At 40.1% G+C, this 11464-nt stretch overlaps 1 protein-coding gene across 3 annotated transcripts in view; it reads right to left on the bottom strand.

Annotated features, from left to right (window-relative positions):
* LOC126091901 (ATP-binding cassette sub-family G member 1-like) overlaps window positions 1-11464 on the bottom strand; it is an 816748-nt gene that overhangs the window by 6290 nt on the left and 798994 nt on the right. For all 3 annotated transcript variants that reach the window (XM_049907201.1, XM_049907200.1, XM_049907202.1), the window contains 2 exons: window positions 10674-10774; window positions 5594-5749 (listed from right to left, as the gene is read on the bottom strand). In XM_049907201.1, coding sequence (XP_049763158.1) covers window positions 5594-5749; window positions 10674-10774 — 257 coding nt within the window. The remainder of the gene's footprint in view (window positions 1-5593; window positions 5750-10673; window positions 10775-11464) is intronic.

An 11464-nucleotide genomic window follows, 5' to 3' on the forward strand; every position in this document is an offset into this window, starting at 1 on the left:
GTCAGTAGTGCAGTAGTTGCTCATTTGCTTGTTTTCAAGACAAGCAACTGTTCGGTTCAGCCTAGTTAGCCACTCAATCCAGCTCCAGATATCGCCTATGACAAACATCCAGGGCAGCAAGTTATGTATTTAGCTTTTCCTGTGGTTTCTTAGTAATATATATTGCTTAAATTTTTTGCGTGGTTTTGTATTTAAAAAGTTTAACCTCATGTTCTGTAAGTGTAAATTCAGGTAGTCTATAGATCAGTTGTCATTTCTACTGAACAGCCAGCTACATGTTTCATTAAACTATCAGCATCCATTGGTGACACATCAGGATGGTAAAAAGGAGGGTATCTAGGTATCTTTTAGCTTTTATAATTTACTTACTAGGAGGGGTAGGACATGTGCATGATTTGTGCAGATGTAGGAGCAGCTGGCTGCAGTTTTCAAACAGCTGAATGTGGTTTTGGCTACAATCAGCCTACTTCAGGTTGCTCCTTGGAGTGTAGCAGTGGTGGAGAATCTGGCCTGTCACATGCCGTACCTCAAGTGTCACTTGTTTCATCCACAAGCTCTGCCACTGAGGCACCTCCGAGTGGACATGACATGGTGGATCTGCACTCACAGCAGGGTGAGTGGCTGGTGGTAATGCATTTGTGTCAATCGAGGAAGAAGGCCAATGTGGAGGCTGGGCACCTGGCCTCGCCTATCTGCCCTGTGAGTAAACTGGTGACTGTTCCTTCAGCATGGTTCAAGCAGGCACGTGTGTGAGGGCTTGCTAATTATTGGGAGCTCCAACATTAGGCACTTTTTGGAGCTCTGTAGTAAGATAGCATTCACAGCTGGAAAGAAAGCCAATTTGCAATTGGTACATTTGCTGGGAGGTGTCATCTGAGGTGTGGAGGCGGCTATTGAGTGTGCAGTTGTCTGCAATTTGTGGCTCACTTTGGCACCATGACACCTATTACTTATGTTATGAGGCCATCCTTAGTTTGTGTAGGTAACTGGCAGAGGTGGTAAAGGAAGCTGGTCTCATGCATGTGGTGCAAGCAGAGCTTTCAGTTTGTAGTATTGTGTCCAGTGTTGATTGTGGTCCTTTGGTTTGGATCTGAGTGGAGGATCTCAACCATAGGTTTTGTCAAGTCTGCGATGATCTTAGCTGCAGATTTTAGGATCTGCGTTATCAGGTGGGGAATTGTAGGACTTCCCTCGATAGGTCAGGAGTGCGCTACATGAAGGAAGCACTTCCTTGGGTAGAACAGTTCTTGTGGGGTGCACATGTTTTTTTTTTTTTTTTTTTTTTCCGGCTAGGCTGTAGATTGGGGTACTCTGCTGAACACTTGCAGTCGATACACAGACCACATTCAGAGTAAAGACATTTCACCTTTCAAAATTTTATCAATAAATTGTTTAAGTATTCATAACAAAGTTTCTGAATTTACTGCCCTCCAAGACAGTTTTTACACTCAACTTATTCTTTGTACCAAGATCTGGCTAAAACCCAAAATAGAAAGCTCTGAGATATTTAGCGAGTAAAGGAAAATTTATCACAAAGACAGATTAGACACCATACGAGGGTGAGTGTTCTTTGCAGCTGAAAAAAATATTGTCTCTATTGAGGTTGAAATTTAGTGTGACAGTGAAGTTATCTGGTTGTGTATAATAGGTCTAGGTGAAACCAAGTTAATTGTTGGAGGTTTTTACCTGCCATCTGATTCTGCTATGGTCTTTCTAGCATCATTCAAAGAAAGCCTATGGTCAGCAGTGTGTAAAAACTCATATCATGCAATACTAATTGGAGGTGATTGAACATACCAATTACAGACTGGGACATGTATGGATTCATTGTGAGAGGTACAGAAAGGCACTCTTGTAAAGTACTTTTGTACATGTTTTCTGAAAACCGTCTTGAGCAGCTAGTTCGGCTGCCCGCACACAATGGTAATATCTTAGCTCTTGTAGCTACAAACAGGCCAGTCATTGTTGTTGGTCTCACAATACAGAGGGGATTACTGATCATGTCATCATCATAGCAACAGTGGTTACAAAAGTTAATTAATGAGTCAAGAAGGCTAGGAGAGTGTTTCAGCTTGAAAGACCAGGTAAGCAATTGTTAGCATATTACTTATACAGTGAATGCAGTCATTCAGTTCCAGTGTGATAGACATAAAGGTATTATGGGTGAAGTTTAAACAGATCGTAAATCATGTTCTGGGAAAGTATGTGTCTAGTAAATGGACTAAGGACGGAAAAAACACAGCTCAATTTAGCAACAAAATTTGGAAAATGGTGAGGAAGCAAAAGCTCTTGAACCCTTCGTTCAACAGAGAAATGGCAAATGATGGCAGGCAAAGGTTAGTAGAGATATGTGCATTTGTGAAAAGATCTACGCACAAAGTATACGATAACTACTACCATCATACCTTACCAAAAGATCTGGCCGAGACCCCAAGAAAATTCTGGTCCTACGTAAAATCACTAAACAGGTCTAAGGCTTCCATTGAGTCCGTTGTTGACCAGTCTGGTGTGGCAGTTGAAGGTAGCAAAACAAATGCTGAAGTTTTAAATTTGCATTTAGGAAATCATTCATGCAGGAGAATCATACAAACATACCATTGTTTGACCATCATACAGAGTTCCTTATGGATGGCACACTAATAAACATCACTGGCATAGGCTAGGCCTGTATGGAATCCCAGTTCAGTTTCACAAAGAGTACTCTATGCCATTGGCCCCAAGGATAGGATGAGGCCCCTCCATGCCTACACCGATGTGGTGACCAAAGCCATTGGTCCCTTACTTAGCTTGCATTTATAGTGAATCTCTCGCCCAGTGCAAAGTCCCGAGGGACTGGAAAAAGGCACAGGTGGCTCCTGTGTATAAGAAGGGTAAAATAATGGACCCACAAAGTTACAGACCAGTATCCTTGACATCAGTTAGTGCAGAATTCTAGAACATATTCCAGGTCTGAATATAATAAATTTCTTAGAGACCAATACAGTTTTAGAAAGTGTCATTTGTGTGAAACTCTGCTTGCCTTTCTCTCATATGATGCTTGAATGGCAACAGACAGATTCCTCATTCTTAGATTTCTGAAAGGCATTTGACACAGCGCCCCACTGCAGACTGTGAATGAAGGTATGAGCTCACGGAATGGGTTCCCACATATGTGAGTGGCTTGAAGACTTCTTAAGTAACAGAACCCAGTACATTGTCCTTGACAGCACATATTCATCAGAGACAAGGGTACTGTCAGGAGTGTGCCATGAAATGTGATAAAACTGCTATTATTTTCTATATACATAAATGATCTGACAGACAGGGTGGGCAGCAGTTTGTGGTCATTTGTCAAAGATGCTGTGTTGTATGGGAAGGTGTTGAATATGAGTGATTGTAGGATGATACAAGATGACTTAGACTAAATTTGTAGTTGGTGTGATGAATGAAAGCTAGCTCTAAGTGTATAAAAATGTAAGCTAATGCAGGTGAGTAGATAAATCAAACCTATAATATTTTGATACACCATTAGTTGTATTCTGCTCGACACAGTAACATCATTGAAATATCTGGGCTTAATGTTGCAATGTGGTATGAAATGGCACAAGCATGTGAGGTTTGTGGTAAGGAAGGCAAATGGTCAACTTTGGTTTATTGGGTTAATTTTAGGAAAGTGTGGTTGATCTGTAAAGGAGGCTGCATACAGGATGCTAGTGTGACCAATTCTTGAGTACTGCAGAGTGTTTGGGACCTGCACCTGGTCAGATTAAGGGAAGACATTTTAGCAATTCAGAGGCAGGCTTCTAGATTTGTTATCATAGGTTTGAACAACGTGCATGTGTTATGGAGGTGTTTTGGGAACTCAAATGGGAATACATGGATGTGATAGAACTGTTTGAGAAATGCTGTTGAGAAAACTGAGAGAAGCAGCATTTGGAGCTGACTGCACAACAATTCTACTGCCGTCAATGTACATTTCGCGTGAGGACCACAAAGATAAGCTAAGAGAAATTAGGGCTCATATGGAGTCATACAGACAGGCATTTTCCCCTCGCTCTACCTGCGAGTGAAACAGAAAAGGAAACTACTATTAGTAGTAATAGTACAGGGTACCCTCTGTCATACACCATATGGTAGTTTGGGGAGTATGTATGTAGACATAGATAGTATGTGCGTGGGGGTGGGGGGAGGGGGGGAGGCAGTTGCACATGGTCTCCCTTTGTTCCATCAGTGATTCTATTTCAGTAGCCAACATTGTTTGGACCAGAGCTCACTGGTGCTTTGCCATGCATGTGTATCTTGGAAACAACTGATTTGAGATTGCAATACAAAGAGCTTTTCAGCAACAGTTCAACATTCCACACAACAATGCCATTCCTAATGTGAATACAATTTGGTCCTAGGATCAGCGGTTGGAGCAAACTCTTAGCACACTAAGAAGAAATATGATATTAGAAAAGGATAGTTGCTACTCACCATATAGTGGTGATGTTGAGTCGCAGATAAGCACAATAAAAGGACTGTCAAAAAGTGAGCTTATTGTTTACAAAGAGGTATACATAGCCATTGCAGATCCATCAGAACACCTGAAAATGTGCAGCTGGTGAGAAGAGCAGCTGAGCAATCACCAAGATATTCTGCCTGAAGGCACACTGTTGCATTGGGGTTTTCAGACCACAGTTTTAGGAGGATTCTGCATTTCGACTTAAATTTCCACCCCTTCAGAATATTGTGGTTCAAGAACTGAGTCCAACAGACTACACCAACTGCTGAGGTCTGTGTGAGGAAATGATTGCAATGGTGTACATTTTCACCTAAGTGGGATTGTGAATAAACAAAATTTTCGCTACTGGGCTGAAAACAACCCCGAAATTCTTCACCAAGGGCTGCTACATTCCCCTAAACTAACAGTGTGATGTCCCGTATCACAATCTGGCATGATAGGCCAGTACTTCTTTGAGGAGGAAAGTGTGACTATGAATGTGAATTCCAGACATTATGTTTCAATGTTGCAAAATTTCCTGCAGCCCAGAATGGAACAGATTGTTGATGAAGAGGGATTATGGGACTTTTTCCAACAGGTTGGGGTGTAGCTCACACAGCCTGAAATTTATTTTATGTTTTGAGGGAAATGTTTCTGGGACATATGGTCTTCGAGGGGTGGTGTGGGGTGGTCTGCATGATCACCAGATTTGAGCATTTGTGACTTCTTTCTTCAGGGATATCTGAAAGAAAAGGTGTTTAAACACTGCCCTAAAACCTACCAGAGCTAAGGGATCAAATTATTGAAGCAGTGAATGCCATACCCCGCAACGTGTGCAAACAAGCTCTTCAAAATGTCATAGATCGTCTCCTAAAGTGTATTGCTGCTAACGGCTACCATCTTGAGATCATTATTTTCAATACTAAATGAATATAGAATGGTATGAACATCTAATTCTAAAAACAAAAAGATTTTTTTCTCTATATACCCCAATTTCTTTTTTATAACTCCTCAAAACTGCATAACTGTTTTGTCACACCCTTTAAATGTTAAAAAAGCCAATGAGAATCTGTCAGACAACTACTTTACAGTCCTCTAAAATTACAAAAATTGTTTTGAAAGAAACACTACCTTTGTTGGAGTCAGAGCACCAATAATGAATCCTGACCCTTGGGCTGCCAGGGATGCTACATTAGTCAGAATAAAGAACATGGCTATCCTGTATAGCTCTGGTGGCTGACTTGTTGCATAATATGAAATTCCTAGGTAAATGCTGTTACATGCAATCTGTAAAGGCAAAAAATTTAAAATTAGTAACAAACCAGAACATTTAGTAAAAGTCTGTTACACATGTACACAAAGTATAACAGAAAATATTACTTCAAATACTTGAAAAGTAATACGATGATTTCAGTATTTTTCATATTTTTGTATGTTACATGTTCTATACATACTCAAAAGCAATGGAAGGCAAATATCATGAACAACAAGCAGATGAATGGATACCAATTACTATAAAAGTATAAACATTCCAGCAACTTTGATTGCCCATGCCTCTCATATAGTGTTGAGTAAGTGACAAGGCCAGGATAACTTCAGCACAAAGTACAAAAAATTAGTCACTTCCAGGGAACACACTAATACCATGTAACACTGTGTAGCCTGGACATTAAGCTCAATCTGGTGAGAAGGAAGTCCACAAGTTTTTTCAGGTTTGCCATATTCTACTGAAACCACTCGTTGGCAATGAATGAGTGGGCCCGACTTATGACAGAGGAACCCTCCAAAAAAGTCATGTAAGCACCTCCAAACTGTACTACACCATACACACACACTGCAGTGTAAACACCTCACTGGGCTGTCTATGCACTCAATACCTTGCTTTATTTCAAAATTGCAACTTGCCAGGCCACACTACAGCATTTACAACCATTTACCGGTCAGTTTATATGTGGGCCACTGAAGACATGGGGGTTTATCTGCTTCTGTGAAAATTGGTCTTCTGTGAGGTACCAACTCCAAATGTCTATTAAGGGCAGTTCCCTTTGCATTTAGTTGAGATGGGCTTGCATTCTCTGACAGCAGCAATCCTTGTCAGTTTTGAAACCAACTAATTTTAAGGTATATATAAAACATTACCAACTCACCTGCTATTGAAGTAATTTGTAGCAGAAGCAGAGGTGGTAATCTACAAATATTTCAAAGTATTAACAGCTGTGGCAGCACAAGGCAGAACATGCAGAAAATTGCGATTGGTAGCCATGACACAGCTTTGATTGTTGTTAGGCAGGATTTTTTGATGACCCTGTTCTTACATCTTCCTACATTGCTCTGCTACACCATTCCTTGCAGACACATTGAACAGTCCATGCTAATACACCAAGAAACCAAGCAATTTCATTCACAGTGGCTCATTGACATATCCAATCATGATAGCTCCTTTTTGCCATTCTGTCACATCTCCACGTCAACCCATCTGACTGCAATGATTCCATACATCCCTGTTACACATACACACCTCCTCACTGTCATAACTTTGTCAGCTGTATAGAGTCACATGACTAACTGATACCAGTTCTACAGCATTCTGAAGTGACCAGTGTGTTGTGTCGAGGAGGGAGTAGTTGAATTTCGCCCAGTGAGCTCAGAAATAAGGGCAACAATACCTTAGAAAAAAGTATGGAGCCTGAATTATCAGTAACTGAACAAGCTGTGTTTAAGACCACTTCATATAAATAAACTGAAATACTTGACTTCATCCTAAGTAAATTGAAATGAGACAGACAAAACACAAGCTATGACAGTTTTCTTAGACCTTCAGTTTCCCCAACCCCCTCTCTATTTTCAGCAATAGTTCAACATTCCACACAACAATGCCATTCCTAATGTGAATACAATTTGGTGCTGGACTCAGCAGGTGGAGGCAACTATTAGCACACTAAGAAGAGATAAAATATTTTGTGTGTTCAGAAAATCAGTATAAGCACGGTCCAATATTTCTAAACAAGCTAAGTGCAGGGTTTGTGGGAATTCACACAATTTTAGGTACTCCATAAAAAGGAAGTTCTAAGTGCTTAAACTGGAGTATGTTGGAGGCCATGGGATGTCACCAAAACAGGAAATGACCCTCCCTGGAAAGGAGTGGCAAACCAACTCGATAGACCCACATGCAGTGTGCATGGTGGCCCCATACTGTTGATAATAAATGTTATTCTTGTTATGTAGATATCACCATCACAGCTATGGCACAAAAAAGTGTTAAGCATATGATGTAATGTTCAGTGTAGACAGTCACAGTGGCATTTCCATCTTTAAAAAAAAATATAGGCCAATGATGTTCAAATTGCTAACTGCACACCATACTGTTACACTCTCTGCATGGAGCAGTGTATCACGAATGATGCATGGATTCTCAGAAGCTAAATTTAGCTTGTTAACAACCCCACTCAAATGAAAATGAGCTTCACTGCTTATGATGATTTTCACATTTTCATTGTCTTCAAGCAGCATTTATATTTGAACTGCCAAGTCCTATCATTGCTCATAATCTGTTGCAATCAGCTGCTGAACAATACATGTCTTGTATGGATGAAATGTTAAATCTTTCTTCAAAATAGTGTGCACCAATTCACAACTTAACCTTAACTCGTGTGCATGTCATCATGCAGACTGATCTGGGCTCCAAATCAAAGACTGTCTCACCATCTGGATGTTTTCTGGTGTCCTTGCATTCTTCTTAGGGACAGGTGGCTTCTTCTTTATGATACTGCTTGTCACCCTTAGACTGATAACACACCTGAGAATCAAATTTCAGTTGGGAATGGTACCTTGTTATCCATGGTTGAAATGAACACAAAAAAGCTCACTGCACTGCTGTGACTGACTCAGTACTTCACATGTATGCTTCATACACAAACATGTGGTGCTCTGCCACCCACTGTACCACTGCTACTGAAATGGCATCAGATGGTGAGAGCATTGCAGAAGTTTCCGCACTCTACCTCCGCAGGACCATCATACTAGCCATTTCAATACCATTCAGTTCTCGTCAGTCACTTGTACATACAGTATGCAATACATTTTGCATGGGAACTATTGTATTATCCAGTGGTGATGCTTATATAGCATACAGCTTCATTTTACTTGACAGTATCAACTTTCGTTTACTGAGGTGAAGGTTACTGGTGTAATAACGTCATTGTGGCCTGGGCACATCCAAAAATGTTTCACTTTCTTCCAAAAGGTGATCATATACTTTTGAAGACAGAGAAGCACCTAACAGGTTGGAATGGTTTTAAGAATGTGGAACAGGTTTTCTCTCTCTTGGATCACTTCCAAAGTTCCATATTTGATTCCTACTGATCATCTGTGAGACATCATCAAAAGGCATGCCTTTAGGCATTTTATACACCTTTAATTATGCAGAGGAGTTCAGTGCATACAAAATGACTAGTCATGCTGCATCACTATTGTGCTACCAATTCCTCATTTAAAATAATTCAGCTATCACACAGTGTGAATCAGTTGTCCTCCAAGGTGCTGTCTTTCGTGTTTGGATTGGATGGATGTAAATGAATGCATTAACTATTCTGTCTGCAGTAAACATTGAATATTCCTTTAAGACTGTGGAAACAAGGAGGGAAGGGTGGGAGGGGGGGGGGGGGGGAGAGAGAGAGAGAGAGAAAGTGTTTAAATCCTTAACTGGTATCGTGCAATTTTGTAATGTAACTGGTATCATGGTATCTGTCAGACTCCAGAAATTTACTGTTGATTTGTATAATGTTGCCTTAACTTATTAGTTTTTTGTTAACCTCAACTAGTTACATCTTGTGTTTTAAAACGTATGAAAGTGAAATCTGACAAAGAATATTACTAATCAAGAAGAAAACACAGAAAGTACACATGTGATGTTCTGAAAAATTGGACTTTCCTACATTCCTCAAAAATCTAGAAATTAAACTTTTAGTTATTAATCCTGTGCTATGCTAGTCTTTCTTCAGCACCAAGAATCAGAAACAGAAACAAAATTTCTGGAAAACTTTAAGAATAAATTTATATTTTGATGTTCACTTTAAAATTTTTTAGAGACCACATTGCAGGCATTATGTAAGTACTGGGTCCTGGTGTCTATTTTACACACAATCTTTAACCCATATTTTTCCAGTTTCTTGGCTGGTACATCTGAACTCTATGCTGACTGTGGAATGGCACAAGCATTTCATCAATGCACAGAGTACAGCCTTGAGAGTAACATTACTGACAGCTTGTAATAAATCTGTTGAAAATGTTTGACACTGCAGCAATTGCATTCTTCTTTTTTCTTTTCTGCCTTGTCATCTGGATGCTCAAGTAGAAGAGAAGTTGATATAAACAAAAACTTTTTCTTACAGTACTGTGAAAAATAATACATTCAGTTCCACCCACCGAGAAAAGATTATCTATGGGGTCATTGTCGGACTTGGAGATTGTTGTGAATATAAATAAGCCTACAAAACCTTTCAGTTCAATAACATAAATATCATGTAGAAAAGATGTAATCTTATATGAGTACTTTTATTTTACTGGTTGTATTCTTCAATTACTGCATAATCTCATCTAAAATGTTATAAGTAAAAAGTAGACCCAAAGTTGTTCAGCATCTGGGTTCCTTCCCCAAGACATTAGCCCTAATCACAGACCAGGAATCTGCAACTCTATGGTACGTTGCCTCCTTCTGACGTTAGCTGGTGATTGTGCTTTTCTCCATCTCAAACAGTTTCCTTTACCATAAATGTAGAAATCACAGCCACGACTGTTTTTTACTGTGATTATATTCACCTGTTTGTCCCCCATTTATGGTGCAGTAGATGGATGAGGATGTTTAAAATAATAATTAAAATAGTGTAGTCAGTCAATGTGGTTGAATGGTATGTGACATAAATTAGAAAACTACCAAATGTTGCAAAATCCTGAAAAGATAATGATAACAGCTTCCAGTGCGAAGAAGATACTATGCCCTTACACATGCCCCTTGACGGGCAGTGTATATTAGTAAGTCAAGGAGACCTTTTCTCATTGTCAGTTGTCTACAGAGACTCCAACACCTTGGGACAAGTTTTCTATAAATTTCTGTATTATACCTGCCCCTCTAATACACTTAACAAATGAAATAATCCTGCTTATATGTGGTTATCCAATGAAAATTAAATCTAAAAAGAAGTATTTTACATACCTGAATTGGAATTTCCACAGACAGCAGTGACAAATAGTAAGATGGCAATGAGTACCACTGATTGAAGTGCTCACTCTTGATTATCTTCAGTTCCAGTGGGACTGAAACAAGAATTGCCATTAGCTTTCCTTTCAAATGCAATCTACTCATCAAAACTTACAGCCTTTAATGAGAAAAACAGAATCAATGTCCCTGTTTATTGAGCAGAAAATCCAGGATGGAATGTAACGATATCATGAAAAGGATAGTTGCTACTCACTATATAGTGGAGATACTGTGTCACTGATAGGCATGACGAAAAGACTGTCAGAAAGTGAGCTTTCAGCCAACAAGACCTTGTTCGGAAATAGACAATATGCATGTATACACTCACGCGAGTGCAACTCACACACAAATGACCACAATATCTGACTGCTTGACTGCTGAGGGCAGACTGGGTGCAGCAGTGCATGATGGGAAAGGCAATCAGGTGGTGGGGGTAAGGAGGAGGCTGGGGTGGAAAGGGGTGGGAATAGCAGGGTAGGGTTGGGGGACAGTAGAAAGGGCAGGGATAGCAGGGTAGGGGTGGGGGACAGTGAAGTGCTGCCTGTGGGAGCATACGGAGACGAGGTGGAGAGAGGGTAGGGCATCTAGGTGCAGATCAGATGGAGGGCAGGAACTTCGGGTAGCGCAAAAAGAGAGAAGTAAAAAGACTGAAAGTGCGGTGGTAGAATAGAGGGGTGTGTATTGCTGGAATAGAAACAGCAAAGGCAGGCTGCCTGTGAAACTAGTCGTGAAGGAAGGCATTTGAT

Source organism: Schistocerca cancellata, chromosome 7 (genome assembly GCF_023864275.1).
Source record: "Schistocerca cancellata isolate TAMUIC-IGC-003103 chromosome 7, iqSchCanc2.1, whole genome shotgun sequence".
Classification (NCBI taxonomy): Eukaryota; Metazoa; Arthropoda; class Insecta; order Orthoptera; family Acrididae; genus Schistocerca; species Schistocerca cancellata.